We start from the raw sequence: 18808 nt of genomic DNA, 5'->3' as shown, positions 1-18808 counted from the left end.
CTTAGATAAACCTTCAGTGGCTGCTTCTAGTTTTTAGAATGGATGAACTGCAATAAAACTTACCCAGAGGCATGTAAACTAAGTTATGTTGAGTTTCCTACAAAGTTTGTTTGGAAGGTCGATAAACGCATGTGGGAAAAAAGAAAAAATGGGTTTTCAATTGGTAGAATTCATTCTGTTTCTCCCTCTCTTGCTGAAGCATATTATTTACGAATTTTGTTAAACAAAGTAAAAGGTCCAAGAACATTCGATGAAATTAAAACAGTCAATCATGTAGTATATCCTATATTTAGGGATGCATGTTACGCGTATAGCCTTTTGGATGATGGCAATGAATACATTTAAGCAATCTCAAAAGCAAGTTTCACAAGCAGTGGTTCTTGTTTACGAAGTTTATTTGCTATGATGTTAATGTCTGAAAGTATCTCTAGACCTGAAATTGTATAGGAAAGAACGTGGAATTACTTCTTAGATGATATTCTGTTTCACCAGCGTATTCTTTTAAAGAATCCAGGTATCAACAATTAAAATTATTTACAATTTGATTTTATAATTATACTTCAAAAATAGTATATTTAATTAATGAGGACTATTTTTAGTAACACTTCCAGGTTTAGTACTTAATGAACAACGGCTTAAGAACCTTACATTGTTTGAACATCAAAAGTTCCTGCTTAGAAATAACTCCAGTATAAAAAGGTTTCCAACAATGCCTTTTCCTGATCATGAATCTATCTCTTCCACAAACAATCTCCTACTTAGTGAAGAACTAGCTTACGACAAGGAGATTTTAGCTCAAGAGTTTGCTCAGCGTTTTTCTTTACTGACTGATAAACAACGACTTATTTATGAAGAAATCATCACATCAGTAGGTAAGAATAAAGGAAGCGTCTTTTTTGTTTATGGTTTGTAAGACCCCGTAACCCGGGAATCCTACAGTTGGTAATCACATCCAAAATTTCACAAAAATTTAAAAACCAAAGCAATTTGTTTTAACTTAAAACCAGTTCAGAGTATAAAATCGGCGGAAAGTCATAAGTACTAAAACCAGTTCCCAAAACCAAATTTGAATACGTCTAGTAATAATTGAAAAGAAACAGAGTTCATTATTGAATTCCCCGACTAGATATGCCTTCAACCGCCCAAGTAGTCTCGAGCACGTCCAAGCGGTAAGCATACTCCTTTAACCTGAAACTCACACTAACATACACACAAAGTCAGCTTGAGCTGAGTGAGTTCAAGTTTTAATAAACGACATTTTAATAAATCATTCCAAGAGTTTAAATATAATACGGGATATGAACAATTAGGCAGTGGGTAAATAATAAGTAGTCATACTTATTTATGTATAAATATATCCCTATGCATAACATCCAAGTAATAACATCAGAGTCGAACATGCGTACGACCCAAACACGTGATACGGGATTTTAGGGACCCGTTATGATGATAATGCCACACGAGCCGCCCCCCTTACGGGCTTTCCAGTGCCCGCCACAGGATTTTAGAACCTGAGTAGTATAGTTTGGCCTGGCCAAAATCATCATGCACGCAACATTCCATCCGATGGTGATCATGACACACGAGCCTCCCCCTTACGGGCTTTCCAAGGCCCGCCACAGGATTTTAGAACCCGAATAGTATAGTTTGGCCCGGCCAAGATCACCATCCACCGTATGCAAACACAAAGTAGGCATACGCAAACATCCTTTTTCAATAATAACTAATTAGCATCACTAATCATAGGCCTAACACATGTGTAAGCATACATACATATATATATATATATATATATATATATATATATATATCCAAAATATACCACAACAAAAGTAAGCCTATGCAAAATCATTTAAACGGTTTATCAGGAGTTAGGTGTGTATTCTAGCCCAAAACTTGAAAAGAGTGAAAAGGGGCATCATGAACTCACCTGACACGAGGCACAAAGTCACCACGAGCTAGAGAACCCCTAAGTATTCCCACAACTCACACGACTGTCGGATTGTACACAAGAATTACTAACGATACCGAAAAGACTCGTTTATCCTACGAGGCGTTCTAACATGGTTCGAGTTACCTAAACCCTCGACCTCACCAAGTTCAATTATAACATCCCCCAAGGCCTTGTATATACTACAACGACCCTTAGGTACTCCCGGGAATAAAGAATTCCCAAATTACCCCCAAGAGTTGTTAGATGAGACGAATATGCGCGTTTATGAGTTGTTTAGCACTTAACCACCAACTCAGCCCCATGTGGACCAAAATTAATAAAATCACAGCCAACTAATCCACATGACACTACACAAGTTGGATGGGTCGATAACTCGCAAGCACAACGCACAAACTAATCAATACGCGAATTCGCGTTGTACATACCCGTTTGAGTAACCGACAACCAATTCAGCCCCAATACTTAACAAAATAATTTTCCAACAGCCCGTACATTAAACCGAAGCTATCCAAACTGAATTGGTCGTTAATTACTTCAACCCTCGCGTTAAACGCAACAATTCACTATTCTAGACAACCGAATACTAGCTTGCAATCTACCACTAGTTGACCAATCAAACGAACGCCAAAGCACACAAATTTAAAGTATGTTGCATTGGACATACCTAGGAAGATTATGGAGCAAAAACCTCAAGCAAAACAGCCCCGAAACTGCTCAATTGGACAGCCACCCGGTAAGCCTAAAACAAGCGACTTATCGATCAATACGCGAGATATAAAGATGAATTAGGGTGTAAAAGACTAGCATGGGTTTAGGACTAACCTTGAATTGAAGTTTTACACTTGGAATTGGCTGCAAAAAAAAGAAAAATGGGACCTTAGCTGCTACTCTCTGCTCCGATCGGACTGCATAGGGGGAGGGTTAGGGTTTTTTTGATTATAATATAAAAATATTACACTCTAGTCCCTTGAGTTGGAAGGATGTAGCAAGTTGTATGAAAAGTAAATTAATTTAACGTGCCGGAATGACGAGAGGGTCTCTGAGGAATGCCGGATAAATCCCGAGAGATGTACATACTTTACATGCTTTAAATCTTTTAACTGAAATTAACGGGCGTTACATAGTTACGGTGGGACGTGAAAAACATTTCTTTGGAAGACCTTATCTGCATCCATAAGATCTGAAGGGAAAATTTTTTTAAGTGTCGCTTCAAGTGGAATTGCATCTCTTTATTATCAAGAGGAAGGACTGCACACTCCCGATTTCACATTCCTATAAATTTAGTTGAGGATTCATTGTTTACATAAAGCCAGACAGCGATCTTACGCGTTTATTACATGAAACATCACTCATTATTTGGGATGAAGCACCAATGATACATAAACATGGATTTGAAGCTTTGGATAGATCCTTAAAAGACATATTTTCATCTAAATTTGGAAAATCATCTGACCTACCATTTGGTGGAAAGGTAATAGTTTTTGGAGGAGATTTTCGACAGATACTACCAATTGTCCCCGGTGGAAGAAAACAACAAGTTGTAAATGCCTCTTTAAGTTCGTCTTATATTTGGATGAACTGCAAGGTGCTTAAACTAACAAAAAACTTAAGGTTGACAACTTCAAACGACTCATTTCAAATAGAACAAACAAGGTTGTTTGCAAATTGGCTTTTGGATATAGGGGAGGGTAATGTTGGTGGTCAAAATACGGGTGAAGCAATTATAAAAATACCAGAAGACCTTCTCATCAAAGATTCAATAGATCCAATTTCTGATCTAATAGAATTTGTATATCCATCTATTCTCGATAACTTCCAAAGGCCAAATTTCTTTCACGAAAGAGCAATACTGGCTCCAAAAAATGATGTTCATGAAATTAACGAGCGCTTGCTCTCATTATTTCCAGGAGATGAAAGGGAATATCTAAATTCAGATAGTATATGTCCAACTAAAATGATTAATGAGAATTTAAATGAAAGTTTATGCCCACCCGATATTCTTAATGGAATTAAAGATTCAGGTTTGCCAAACCATAGATTGGTATTAAAAGTAGGTGTTCCGGTTATGCTTCTTAGAAATATTGACCCAAAAAGTGGATTGTGCAACATAACTAGATTAAAGGTAGTGTCATTGGGAAATCGTGTTATAAAAGTAGAGATTATATCTGAAATTACCATCGGAGAGCGTCACTATATTCCCAGAATTAACTTGATACCTACAGACAAAAAACTCCATATTAAGCTACAAAGAAGACAATTCCCTCTTGATGTATGTTTTGCAATGACCATAAACAAAAGTTAGGGACAATCACTATCAAGAGTTGGTTTGTTTTTGAAAAAACCGGTTTTTACACATAGTCAATTGTACGTCGCATTATCAAGAGTTACGAGGCGAGATGGGTTGAAGATTATTATTCTAGATAGTGATGCCAATCTTTCAATTACGTCAAATGTTATATACAAAGAAGTATTCAGAAATCTGTAATAAGTTTGTAATTGCTTTAGCATCTTTTATGTAATATTTAACTTATAAGTTTGTAAATACTTTTTGATCATTATGAATTATTTAATTTACTTGGTTACATATTTATTTGATATTCAATTTTTCAAATATTATCTATATCAATATGGTATAAAAATAATTTTAAACATAGATAACCAAAAACAATAAAATATTTCTTGCTTTTCTTCTCTTATCATTATTATTTTTGATTTTCTTAATGCATTTGCTTTCATGTTCACCTTCAAGTAAAACAAACAATTGCATTTTTAATAACAAAGGTAAAACGTAAACAGAGTATTATTATACAACTTTGACAAATCTTCTTATTAGTGACTTCATTTATGATTTATTTTTTGTCTTAACATAAATCCTTAATAAAGTATAATATCAAATTTAATGTATCATATTATATTTTTACTAGTTTGAGGCCCGTGTATTACACGATTAGTTGATGAAAATTTTAAACATTAACTATTAAGTGAAATACAATCAACAAAAATGATCATATAACGTTAATAAAATTACAATTTACATTAAATTAACAGAAATTACATAACTAAGATTACACAAATATGTTGCAAATAAGTAAAACCTTTATTGTATACTACATTTGTCATTGTATTGGTCAGTATACACTGCTTATCAAAAATCAAAATCTTTAGTCCATGTCTGCTTGTAACTCTTGATAATGTACAAATAGGCCTGCTTATAACTCTTCTATGTGACAAATATTGTTCTTCAAGTGCATTCCAACCCTAATAAATGATATTGTATCCATAAAACCAACAAAAAAAATATCCATGCACATAAAATATCATACCTTTTAATTAGTTAATATGATTTAATTTGAGTTCATCTGCTAATGAATGGATCGGTTATGATTTACATTTAATAAAAATATTGAATTCATATATTGAAATGACTTAAAGAATAAGGACTATTTATTGAATTGGGTTGAAAAAAATGTGAGAATGGATATAAGATTGACAAGTGGCAAGAATATGTAGTCTTTTATTAGAGATGGCGGTGGGGATGAACGACGGTGTGTGTTAAGAAAAGAATAATAAAAAGATCTGGAAACTATTATTTGGACGGGTTGATTCGAAATAAAAACCATATATTGAATATGTGTTAAAAAAAATAATGAGTGATAAAAGCTTGAGAAGTGACACAATTTATAGCAGCAAGATTTTTATTTTTTTGCATTTTTTACGTGTGTTGGAAATATAGTGACATCGTGTCTTGGTAAAAAAACTCGGGTCTACTTTTTTATCCGATCCAAAAGAGAAAACATGACTGGTGCTGCTACCTTATCGGCGGTGGTTCAAATCGGAGAATCCATAAAACCATTACGCCTTCCTTCTTTTGCCTTACACCAATCAATCGTCATCATCATATGTACTCCATTTCATCTTCTACGCCATCTCGCCTGTTCTTCACAGCCACAAAAGACTAACTTCACATCATCTGCTACCAAGCTATACGTCAGCGGTAACCTAACCTTCTTTTTTTACGATTCCAATATTCATTCATTCATTATTATTATGTCTCACCTTTGTTATTGTTAATTTTAATGTCAATCATACTATCATTATAGGGCTTTGAATGCCATTAATAACCAAACACTTAACAGTAAATAATGAATCCAAATCAACCCAATTCACCTAAAACTCATTAACCGAAATTAACAGCCATATATTCATGTATTTCTAGCTGTTAACCTCTAATTTATGTATTTATGAGCAAACGTTTTAGCCTGCACCGAAAACTACGGGTAAAAATGAGCCGAGTCGAGCCCGAGCTTGACTAGGCTGCTTGAGCTTGGCTTGTTTTGACTTAAGAGGGCTCGAGCTCGAGCTCGACTCATTTGGTGCTCTTTTTTCCAAAGATCAAGCTCGGCTCGTCTATTATTAATTCATTTATTTATTTATAAATGTTTTTAATTTTCCTGTATATGTTGGTAACCCATAAATGAGCCGAAGCTCAGTTCTAGCTCATGTAGTACCTTAAGCAAGCCGAAGCTTGGCTTGAGCTCGGGTGTGGACTGTGGAGTGTGAAATTATACATAGAGGTACAAGGCTAGAGTTTTGGGCTCGATGAATAAATGAGCTTTATTTGATGCTCAGGCTCGACTCAAGCTCGAAAAAGGTCGGCTCGTTTCAAGCTTCTTACGATCTGAACTTGAGTACCTCCCGAGTAGCTTGGCTCATTTGCACCCCAACCGAAAACTGACAAACTAACTGGATTAATTGAACTGATTTCAGTTATCGGTTTTGGTGGATGATTTTGCAAAAACCGAATTTTGGTCTTCGGTTTCGGTGGAGTGGAATAAACAACCCGAAATGATATATGCAGTCTTCAGCAATTAAACAATATGTATTAATGTGCTATTTGTAAGATTTGAGGATGCAATTTTGACCTAAAAGTCAACAGTTAATGACTATTAATGTAGAAATAGTAAAGAGTGGCTGGATTCTATATGTGGTTAGCAATTAATCAATTAGGTGAAAGATCAAGCAACATTGTAATATAAGGATCTGAAATTAAGGCTTAAATTCTTCTTGAATTACTAGAAGAAACTGTAGTTCAAATGTTCAATAAACAGCAGGCATGTTTATGCTATGATATTTGTTAAACCTAAGTAATTGCTTTTCATGTGAAATCTATGGTGTCGGGGTATGGTACTAAGAACCCTAATTTATTGTGTTTTGGGCTTATTTTATTATATGGGCTAATACATTTGTTTTTGGGCTGAGGGGGTTTTGTGGAGGTAACCCTAACTGGGCTAGGCCCATTAGGGTACCATGATGGTGGCCATGAGGCTCCCTATATAAGGAGGTCTCCACCTCCTTATCAAGGGTTGGCAAATAGCTCAATAAGAGCCACCACCATATTTTTGTGTCTGTGAACAAGAGATCCTCTGGATGTCTTAGCGGTCACCTCCACACCCCCAAAAATCACAGCAGATCACAGCAGCGGTCGGAGCAGAGCTAGCAAGTCGTGGTTCGTTCATCTCGAAGTCCGTGGAAACATTGTCATGGGTCAGGTCAGATTCATTTCACGTTTCTACATTTGGCGCCATCCGTGGGACGGCAATGAACCACACTTCGCTTCTCGTTTCGGCCCTCCGATCTGTCCATCAGCATCTCAGATCTACGGATCTGTTCATCAGATATACGGATCTGTTCATCAAGATCTACAGATCTGTTCATCAAGATCTCAGATATACGGATCAATATTCCAGATCTGTTCATCAATATTCCAGATCTGTTCATCAATATCTCAGATCTGTTCATCAATATTCCAGATCTGTTCATCGATATCTCAGATCTACGATTTCTTCTCTCAGATATGTTCTTCCGTAGATCTAAAAAATATTTCCAGATCTGGAAATACTATCAGATCTGTTGGAAGAAATACACAGGAAGAAATACTATCGGATCTGAACAATGATCTGGAAATACACAGGAAGAAATACTATCGGATCTGAACAATGATCTGGAAATACACAGGAAGAATACCCGATATTTTGGGGAAAACCCTCATATCTGTGCTGAATCAGATCTGGGTTCGCTCACGCGTCAAGCATACTCAAACATCTAAGTATGCTCACGCATCGATGCTCAAGCATCAAGCATGCTCACGCATCAAGCATGCTCAAACATCTAAGTATGCTCACGCATCGATGCTCAAGCATCAAGCATGCTCACGCATCAAGCATGCTCAAACATCAAGCATGCTCGAGCATCAAGCATGCTCAAACATCAAGCATGCTCACGCATCACGCATGCTCACGCATTCAAAATCTCTAGATCATGCGCGCCACCGCGGATCAACTTCGGATTCCGCATGCGCGCTCCCGGCGATCACTCTTCGCCACAGCGGTTTGCATTCACGCCACCGCATACATGTTTTTGTATACATGTTTCACACTTCCTTTTATTAATTTGAGCAATATGACAACATTATATTGACATCAAACTAAAAATAAAACGAAGTAAAACATACATGCGCGAGCTTCAAGCTCAAACGCGTTGACGAGTCTTAACTCTAAAACGTCAAGGCCTTAGCCCAAAAATATGTGCCTTAGCTCAAACTTAAAAGTTGGGAATCCTCATAAACCCACAGGCCTCGCGCCAAGGGCGGAATACTCATAGACCCACAGGCATCGCGCCAAGGGTGGAATACTCAGACCCACAGGCCTCGCGCCAAGGGTGGAATACTCATAAACCCACAGGCCTCGCGCCAAGGGTGGAATACTCATAAACCCACAGGCCCCGCGCCAAGGGTGGAATACTCAAACCCATATGGCTACGCGCCATACTAAAAGGTTCGGCCACGAGCCGCGCAAGCACCTGTGACATCATTATTATCTGGCAGTTTGTGCCTCCATTATTATTTTGAAGACAAGCCGGGATAGTCATCCTGCGCAGAAGAGGCCCTTGTCGGCCAGTCATTATCATCATTTTACAGCTCGTAAGCCGCCTTGCGCGCCAGCTTCATTATTCTACAAGCTCGTAAGTCGCCTCGCGCGCCAGCTTCTTTATTCTTACAGCTCGTAAGTCGCAATGCGCGCAGGCTCTCATTATTCTACAAGCTCGTAAGTCGCCTCGCGCGCCAGCTTCTTTATTATTACAGCTCGTAAGTCGCCGCGCGCGCCAAGCTTTATTATTCTTAGCTCGTAAGTCGCCTCACGCGCCAGCTTTATTATTTTACAGCTCGTAAGTCGCCGCGCGCGCCAAGCTTTATTACTCTTAGCTCGTAAGTCGCCGCACGCGCCAGCTTTTATTACTCTCAGCTCGTAAGTCGCCTCGCGCGCAGGCTTTTATTATTCTCAGCTCGTAAGTCGCTTCGCGCGCAGGCTTTTGTTATTATTATAGCTCATAAGTCGCCTCGCGCGCAAGCTTTATTATCAGGCCCCGCGCCACTATTATTATGATGCGTGCTATATCTTATTCATACTAGTGCACCATCATCATCATAAGGATCACAACATGTCACCATCATGGAGAAAACCTCCCAAAACTCAAAGACAAGGCCGAAGAAAAGGGGAAGAAATAGCCTCACGATCTAGCACACCTTATAAAGTCCAGTGCTCCACCTAAACGCTTGCACGCCTAGGAGCAACACTGGACTTGGGGGGCTTGTCGGGGTATGGTACTAAGAACCCTAATTTATTGTGCTTTGGGCTTATTTTATTATATGGGCTAATACATTTGTTTTTGGGCTGAGGGGGTTTTGTGGAGGTAACCCTAACTGGGCTAGGCCCATTAGGGTACCATGATGGTGGCCATGAGGCTCCCTATATAAGGAGGTCTCCACCTCCTTATCAAGGGTTGGCAAATAGCTCAATAAGAGCCACCACCATATTTTTGTGTCTGTGAACAAGAGATCCTCTGGATGTCTTAGCGGTCACCTCCACACCCCCAAAAGTCACAGCAGATCACAGCAGCGGTCGGAGCAGAAGCTAGCAAGTCGTGGTTCGTTCATCTCGAAGTCCGTGGAAACATCGTCATGGGTCAGGTAAGATTCATTTCACGTTTCTACATATGGGTTTGAAAGTAGGCTTGTAAACGAACCGAACAAACACGAACGTAGCATGTTCATGTTCGTTTGTTTAACTTAAATTATCGAACATGGACAACTAAAAGGACTAAGTTTTCTTGCTCGTGTTTGTAAGTTAAGAAAATAAATGTGTTCGTGTCCGTTTATGTTTGTTTGTTAAAAGTATAAACAAATGGTTCACGAACGAGCATAACTGAGCGTAGATGAATGAAGATAATTTTGCAAACACCAAACGAACAAACATAAACAAACATAAATGAGTTTAAATAAACGAATGTAAATGAGCGTTCATGTTCATATATGTACGAACATGATACGTGTTCATGTTTGTTCATTTAACTAGATGAACTAAAAATGTTGTTTGTGTAAGGTCATTTATCAAATAAACGGGCTTCCCACCGAACGGTTCACTGAATGTTCAGTTTGTTACTTTGTTTACAACCTTATTTGAACGTTCAGCTTAATGGTAGAATATCATATTTACCAGACAAAAAATCATAATATCAAATATATTAAATTTTAAATTTATGACATATAGCGCTTCTGTAAAATTTGCATTAGGATATAAGAGTTTGGAGTGTAAGGAGAAAAAAGGGTATAATGGTCACATTAAAAATTGTATTAATAACTGAAATGGGTAAATTTGAATTATGAAATATTTTGAATGGCAGGTCTCTCATTTAGAACCTCTGAAGAGAGCTTGCGAAGTGCTTTCGAGTCTTTTGGTCAACTTATTGAAGGTATTATACAGTGTTGCGAATACTTTCTTTATAGTTCTTTACTGCCATATTATTGTTAAAATATAGAAATATATGCGTGTATATCTGAAATGACGATAATGGATGAATTTTCAGTAAATCTGGTGATGGATAAGATTGCTAATAGACCAAGAGGGTTTGCCTTTCTTCGATATGCAACAAAGGAGGAATCTGAGAAGGCCATTGAGGGCATGCATGGAAAGGTTAGTTTTTTAGCTTTATTATATGCAAGCAAATATTCCGAATCTGTAACTTTGAGAACTATTACAACATTCTCAACAAACTTAACTTAAATCCCATATACTACAACTCGTAAAGATAAGTGTGTGTGTGTGTGTGTATATATAGATAGATAATAAGAAAATCCCCAAAATGGCAATTTTGACCAAAGGGGTTCAAGTGTTTAACACTATCCATATTTTTCACAATAACCCAAAATGGTCATCCAAAAACAGTCTGCTCAATGTTTCTTCACCTACCATCCGCCTACACTTAGAATCCATAGATTTCTGCCACCGTATGTTTAATTTGTAGGTTTAATTGACACATGTAGTTTTAACAACGAATTGTCTGAAGTTGTGAGAACATATTATCATATCAGTCGGATTGCAACAGCCTGACATGTAAGGAGAAAGAAGAGTATAATGGTCATATTACGATTTAATGAAATAATTGCAAATGCAATTTCAAATGTTTTAATGGGTATTTTGGTATCAACTTTTTTGGTTGGGTAAACATGATATTTTAGCAAGGTTTTAACTTCTGTGCATCTTAAACAAAATGATCAACAATAATATAAGCAACAACACTCATCAACCGATAGATTAAAGTACCTCCAAAAAAATAGGCGTGCAGAATCTAGAAAAGAATCTGCGGACAGCCGTCTTTCCTTGTCCGGACTCAAGTTTTTCTTCAACCTGCAGTAGTTTGGTCAACTTACTCAACAAAAATACATATTTTTTCAAAAATAAAACAAACAAAAAAACTTACTTCTTCCATCTCCTTCTTCTGAGATGCTTTTGAATCTGATCTCCAAGCAATATAGAGCAAACGCAACCCAAAAAATGCATACAGAACTGCATTATAAAAAAACAGTTTAACGGTAGGTCAATCTTCATGTTTTTAAATTAAAACCGAATATGATACTATGATAGCAAACATTTGTTCTCTTAACATGCATTTATATCTAATAATTAACAATTCAGCACAAAACGTGAGTTGCATGCCTGTAGCAGCACTGTTTGTGTGCTTCCTCGATATCAAATTTGGAACAATCCTACCAAGTCCTGTAGAAAGTATCTGCATACCAAAATAAACCTCAAAATACAAAAACACTACTAAGCTGGTAAATGAACCGAACGTTAAGTGAAAAATTCATAAACAGTTCGGCAGGAAGTTGGTTTATTTAAGTACTAATATGATCAAAATATTTTGTTCATGTAGTTAAAAGAGAGAACATAAATACAAGTCTCGTTCATTCATTTATGTCCTTCAACATTGGTTTACGTTTTTGCGTTCATTCACTTAAATTCAATAATACGCTTGTTTACATTCATTTATTTTCGTTAGTTTACGCTCGTTAATATATTCATTACAAATCTTTGGTTGCTTACAGCTTAGTCTACTTTTAAACATTTTCCAATACAGTGTTTTTCACATTACTTTTGACTAGTTTTAGCTCAGTTATGTTCGTTCATCAATGTTCAGTTTAGTTCATTCATTTACGTTCATGAACCGTTCGTTGATATTGTTAACCAACGAACATGAACAAGAAAATCCTGCTCGTTTAGTTGTTTGTGTTCGATCATTTGCTCGATAAAAGTTAAAACCAACAAACACGAACATGCTCTGTCCGTGTTCATTTGGTTCGTTTACAAGCCTAAACACAACCAAACACAAATGGATAAATTTACCGTCATCACAAACAGCGCACTGAGGGCACCAGACAAAACAACTGACTTTGGATGTCGCATTGCCATAAGAGCTGCTATAATAAAAGTCTCGTCTCCAATCTACATAAAAACAATAAATGAAGAACTGAGTTATGGATTTTGAGAAGGAAAAAACATCATAGAATTAGACCTATAAATATTCAACAAGGAATCATGCATCTAAGCTACAAATTAAGTTTTAGCTAGCAAGAGGCCTTTGGCTCGATGATAAAAGTGCCAAGGAGGCGAAACATGCGGGGTGAGTAATGGGTCAAATTAAGTTTATGGTCAAAACAAGTAAATTTCTGGTATGGGTTGTAATGGGTGTGTGGTTGCCCCAATACTCCTTTTGTCCATATATTTTAGTTTTTTATAAATACTTAGTGTCAAATATAATTACAGAAATTAGAAGTGTGCATGGGTCACTCGGTTTTTTAAGAAAATTCGATTTTCAAGACGGATTAGATTTTCCATTTAGCCTATGTTAATCTCTTTCTTTTGACCTACTAACTCACACACCCTCTAAATCACAGATGAAAACATATCAGATGGATGATCCATTGGTTGAAAATGAGCCCAATCACTTGTAACACAATCACTGACATCTGGCTACAACTATCTGCGCATGTGGTACAAGCGTATGCTGCTATTTGTTGTATGGTTTATGAATTTGTATAGAAGTGACAAAGATGGGGGAAAGAGTTGGATGTGTCTACACGTGGAGCTATAGAAAGCTGTGCAGTTGATATCGCCTATATATCACCGATATATCAGTGATATATCGGTTATCGGTTCCTTGGCGAAATGTCAGTCAAAATATCGGTCAGAATATCAGTACAGATAATATCAGTGATATTGACTGATATCTGACCGATATATCACCGATATTCCCGATATAAGTGCTTTAAGTCTTAATTATCAACTTTTAGTGTTCAATGTTATTGTTTTAAGTCTTAATAATCCTTACTTGCCATGATTGTCAGTGTTTTGCAATTTGCAAAAGGTTAATTTGTTAATGGTAGGATGCTATACTGAATTATAAGTGTTAAAATGTTTACATTATATTAAAATTACCGATATCCCACTGCGATAACTGATATATTAACTGCTTAGATAGAAAGTATCTGATACCTAATCACTCGATCCTCTCAGTCTCTTTTTAAATCTGTAATCCAATCCTAAGTTTCTTCTGTTATATTTTCACTATAGTGACAGAATATTTTAAGTATTATAAGATATTAGAGAACCAATGTTAGGCATGTTCAACGTAACCTAATTTTTATTAAGCTAGTGTATTAGGTTTGACCAATTAGAGATAGGACATAACCCGAATTGACCCATTCATAAGTAAATGTGTTGAAATTGCCACCTAAATCTAGTATACAGGCGTGCTTGCATTCAGTTTTTAAACAAAAAATATCCTCTTATTTTTAAGCCTGTATTATGATCAACCACATTAAAATGCATCTTTGCCTTGTACAAACAATAATCTTTTGCATTTATTTATAAAAACATGAGAAAAGAACACGTACCTCACTAACAAGGATCATTGAAAAACTAGCAAAAAATGCATCAAAAACTCCAAGACCAGAATCCAAATTCAGTACAGCTTTTGGTTCAATCTTGTCACCTATAACATTGTTCTTTAGTTTCTCCACAACAACCTGTCCAAAATATACAATCATTAAGATGCAATAAGCAAAACAAATCAAAAAATTATGTCAATGTTCAACATATCCTAACCAAGGCCGGCCCATGGGTGTGGCTGGGTGGTTGACGGCCACAGGCCCGACATCCCGCTAGGCCCGAAAATTTTTTTTTTTTGAAAAAAACTATTTAATGTTTAAACACAATTACATAACCACTTGCTTGGTCTAGTGGCAAATGGGTATTACCCGCAATCAAGAGGTTGTGGGTTTTACCCTCACTTGAGATATGTTTAATCGTTTTTTCATACAAAAGTTTTTTTACACAACCCAGATTATAACCAAGTAAGCCCCTATAAATTAAACCCAACAAAATACTTTTTTTGCTTAAAGGTCCAAAAAATTTTTTGCCTTCGGCCCAAATTTTTTTTTGCTTTCTCGGAGCCGGCCCTGATCCTAACATATTTCTAATCCAAGCTATACCAAATCCAACAATTACATATGACTTAAATTTCTTAAAAGAGTTTATTAATTTGGTATCGATCCCAATAATAGAAAACTTGTGTTTCCTACTCATCCCTTGTAAAATAAGACATATTAAAAAGAATGTTTGGGTTTGCTTGTCTGTTTATATTTATTTGACTATGATTACCGGTTTCTTGATGAGTTGACCAATACCAACACTCCCATTCCCATGCAAATTCTAAACATCCCATATTCAATACCAAACACGCAATTTACGTTGATGAACAGTAATATCCACACACTGACTATGGTCCGTACAGATTGCGTACAACATAGTACATACCATACCATCAAACATAAAAGAATAATACTTGTTTTTTTTTTTGTGAAAATACAAGTGGTCAACCTGTCAGTTTGACCAAAAGGTTGACCGTGGAGCTACAATGTATGTGTGCACTTTGAATCTCAAAAATCAGACCAAATAACATGCTTGCTTATAAGCAGATGCCAACACGAAACAAGACCTCTTATTATAACTTAATTTGATCTCTAAATGCCTAATTTAACCATTTATGAGCAGATGTTGAATGAGCTTAAGTTGAGTGTAATATAATATCCCTAAAATCTCAAATTACTTACACATGAAGCAAGAGTTATGATATAATAATAATAATAATAATAATAATAATAATAATGAGTTGTAATTAAACAATACGCTAATGAGCAATTAGCGTAGAATAAGCAAATTAGGGTTTTGTTAGCCAACCTTACCACGGCGGCCTAGATCTATGATTGATCCGGTTGAATCTCCGGTATCATCCTGAAATGAAAAGGGAGAATTAAATCAATTGGGATGATCATGTTCAATTACTAATCAGTAAACAGAAAGTGAGTGAGTGTACCTGTGCATAAACCCTAGATGCAGCATCAAAGAGGAATAATAGAATCACAAGGCCATAATAATTTACAAGCCGGTTCATCATTATGCCGACGAGACGACCGATCGGCGAAGGGATTGAGATGTAATAAGAACTAGTGCTGCATTTCTAGCTAACTAATATGATGAATGAAGATGCACATATATAAATATATAATAATAATAATAATAATAATAATAATAATAATAATAATAATATGGTATCGATGTAAATAATATTATATCAAGGGGCTACCTAAGCCTGTACGGCTGATTCAATTGTTTGGCTCCAGTTTCCACGACTAATTTGGATGTATGTGAATAAATTTTATGACCCGTTATTGTGTATGCAGTACTCGAATTCAAGATCTTTTTAATTTAATGGACTACTTTAACCGCTTAGAATAATTTAACCACTTAGAATAATTGACCGTTGACGCTATTATGTGATATTTAAGTTCCGATTTTTTATATAATGCTGAGGGGTGTGGGGGGCTTTAATGGAGGCTCCAACCAATAATATTATGACGTGTGGCAGAGAGAGAAACTGGATAAGGGGGGTGTTGGAGCCCCTGGCCCTGGTGTGGAGGGGCTCCAGCGAATTTTTTTTTTATTTTTTTATAAATATATTCAAACAACGTATTATTAAAAAAACTCATAAATTATTAAAAAAACACACATTAATAAAAAAACACATTAATATCTAAAAATAAAATAAAAATTAAAGTACTAAAAAAAACATTCTTCTTATTCTTCGGCTTGGTCTTCTTCGATCAACCTCTTTCAGATACGTTCCTTTTGTTTTTCCATTAGCATTTGATCGACCGGATTTAGGTTACTCAAGTCTCTAGTAAGAAAGTCCAAATCTCTCATTCGACTTTTTTCCTTTTTGTCATAAGAGACCACCTCCATGGTTTTGTTGAATTTATTGAGGGATTCAACAAGATTGGCGATGTTTACGGCTTCCCCCTCAGCCGGTTTTTTCCCCTTGGCGTCCCTTCCCAATGGCCGCCTCCTCGGCGGTGAAGACGTTTCCTCCTCCGCAATGTTTAGGTCGAATCCAACGCGGCAATCTGACCCGGTTGAAGTGCTATACGCTCCAGACGAACTAGTTTTAGTCCGTTTCGGCCCTACTTCCGCATCAACGTCCGGCGTCACTAGCTCAACCCACTTGGAACACCTTTTCAACATCTCCCACAACTTTAAATCATCCCACGTCTTCACCATCCCATACCTCCGCAAACACTCCTGCTTCCACTCTTCGACCGTGAAATTGTAAACCGCCAAATCATCACTGCCACTTGATCTCATACGACCGCTGTTCCTGTTGAAAAGATTAGTAAACAAGCCGACAAATTTTCTGATTTCGGACCACCGACCCGAAATCATATCGGCGTTCCGCTCTGTACTCCCAACGAGCATGTAGAACGTCTCCATAACCTTTGTCCAAAAAATCTTGCTCTTTTGGTAGTCGGCTGCAAAATGAATAAATAAATTAGATTTCCATTTAACTTTTTTATTTAATTTTTTTATTAAAAATCATTTTTAAAAACGTTAAAACAATTACCGCAACACCGATCCTCAGAAATGACTATCCAAGCCCGACACAAGGCTTCCTTCTCATCCGATGACCACGGAGTGGCTTTCCGTTTAGTCCTCGGAGTCGAAGTCGGTCCCGACCCGTCCGTTGCAACTTGTTTTTTCCGGTGGACGCGTCTTTTTGGTCCCGTAGCTTCACCGTGTGATTCTTGTGTCTCCGGAACAACAAAGTTAGGAGACGGTTGTGTGTTGGATGGTTGAAAGCCGGATGATTCTTGCGGCTCCGAATAAAACATCGGTTGGTGCGGTGAATAAATCGTCGTCAAGATAATCTGAATCAAGGTTTGGGTACCAATTTCCAGCCATTTTTTTAAAAAAAGTTGAGAAGATGAATTGATTTGGGGTGAAGGTTTGAAGTTTTGGTATAAAAATGGGTGAAATGGAGTATAATTATATAGAAAATATATATTTTTTTTGTTTTTTTCGGCTCTCAACGGTCCTAAAAACCTCAAAAGATGTGCTCCTCTCTCTCTTCTCCCGCTAACCAGCTCACGCCTCCCTTGTTTTCCACGCTAGCGCCCCGTTCGCTCCCCGTGTGGTGTGGTGTTAGCGCCTGGGGGCGCGAGCAGAGGGGCTCTAGCGCCCCCGTTGAAGCCCCACACCCCTCAGTCTTAGGAGTATATATGTGCCGTTAGACTTTATATCTTGTCACGTTACACAGTCCTAATTTCTAATCAGTCATTTCCTGTCCTATCTTATATAAATGAAATATTTAAAAAGTTCTTTAGTTATTCTTTACATTCTCTTAAGTCACCAGATTGTTTTATTTATAAATGAAGGCTTCTCATATTTGACCCAAATTCGCAGTATGAGTCTCACCAAACCCAGATAGCCCTTAAACATGCTATAACATCTCATTAAATTAAAAAATAATTTTACCAAATATTTGATATGAAAATCATATAGAATAAATATATATTAAAAATTAATATTTTGATTTTTTAAAAAGATATTATTTATAATTAAGAAACAATTTTTTAGTAAAAAAAAAAGATAAGCGGGTCATGGATCTTACCAAAGCCATATACTTTTAAACCGGGTTATAACATTTTATTTATTTGTGAAACCCATTTATCATCAAACACTAAGTATATTATTAACTTCCTTACAATAAATAACATTAAAATCCAAAAAAATATATAAATTTTAGAAATGAATAATGTAAAAGAATCCTTGTAATACATGAGATAAAAGCTAGATACTCCTTTCTAATGAAACTTTCAAAACAAACATAACATGAATATATATAGGTTGGTTTTGTAGAAAGTGTTTTTAGCCGATTAAAAGAAAGCATATAAAGTATCAAGGAGCTGACACATTTACGAAAAGTATATGTGTGCATCTATATACGCACATTTTTGTTGCACATAGTTGTACCATCAAAACAGATAACTGCAATGTGGTTAGCGCAATCAAAAATTCATTTTAAACTTTGACATGTATTTGTACTGTGTAAATTGGATAATTCCAT

At 36.5% G+C, this 18808-nt stretch overlaps 2 protein-coding genes and 1 long non-coding RNA gene across 3 annotated transcripts; 2 read left to right on the top strand and 1 right to left on the bottom strand.

Annotated features, from left to right (window-relative positions):
* The first annotated feature begins 3326 nt into the window (after nucleotides 1-3326).
* On the top strand, nucleotides 3327-4256 carry LOC143596182 (uncharacterized). The gene has a single exon (XM_077075025.1). It carries the CDS (start codon nucleotides 3327-3329, stop codon nucleotides 4254-4256), a length of 930 nt encoding a protein of 309 aa, XP_076931140.1.
* A 1662-nt stretch (nucleotides 4257-5918) lies between these two features.
* LOC143596180 (uncharacterized) lies at nucleotides 5919-10983 on the top strand. Its single transcript, XR_013146659.1, has 3 exons — nucleotides 5919-5948; nucleotides 10694-10762; nucleotides 10877-10983. It is a non-coding gene; the product is annotated as an uncharacterized LOC143596180 (long non-coding RNA).
* Nucleotides 10984-11604: 621 nt separating this feature from the next.
* Nucleotides 11605-15805, bottom strand: LOC143596181 (GDT1-like protein 3). The gene is made up of 7 exons (XM_077075024.1): nucleotides 15725-15805; nucleotides 15589-15642; nucleotides 14244-14375; nucleotides 12694-12792; nucleotides 12007-12079; nucleotides 11771-11856; nucleotides 11605-11697 (listed from the first exon to the last, which is right to left on the bottom strand). Exons 1-7 carry the CDS (start codon nucleotides 15803-15805, stop codon nucleotides 11605-11607), a joined length of 618 nt encoding a protein of 205 aa, XP_076931139.1.
* Between the last annotated feature and the right edge of the window lie 3003 nt (nucleotides 15806-18808).

This window comes from Bidens hawaiensis, unplaced genomic scaffold (assembly GCF_021521415.1).
Source record: "Bidens hawaiensis isolate Kalapana, Puna unplaced genomic scaffold, B.hawaiensis_p1.1 tig00046141_1, whole genome shotgun sequence".
NCBI classification, from domain to species: domain Eukaryota; kingdom Viridiplantae; phylum Streptophyta; class Magnoliopsida; order Asterales; family Asteraceae; genus Bidens; species Bidens hawaiensis.
Note: the sequence above shows the minus strand (reverse complement) of the source record. Positions and strands in the feature narration are given on the sequence as shown.

Excerpts from the sequence above, each read along its gene's own strand:
- LOC143596182 (XM_077075025.1), top strand. The coding sequence starts at position 3,327 with ATGATACATAAACATGGATTTGAAGCTTTGGATAGATCCTTAAAAGAC.
- LOC143596181 (XM_077075024.1), bottom strand. The coding sequence starts at position 15,805 with ATGATGAACCGGCTTGTAAATTATTATGGCCTTGTGATTCTATTATTC. Across the intron at positions 12,793-14,243 it reads CAATGATCCTTGTTAGTGAG|ATTGGAGACGAGACTTTTAT; the intron begins GTACGTGTTCTT and ends GTTTTTATGTAG. Across the intron at positions 12,080-12,693 it reads GTGCGCTGTTTGTGATGACG|ATACTTTCTACAGGACTTGG; the intron begins GTAAATTTATCC and ends TTTGGTATGCAG.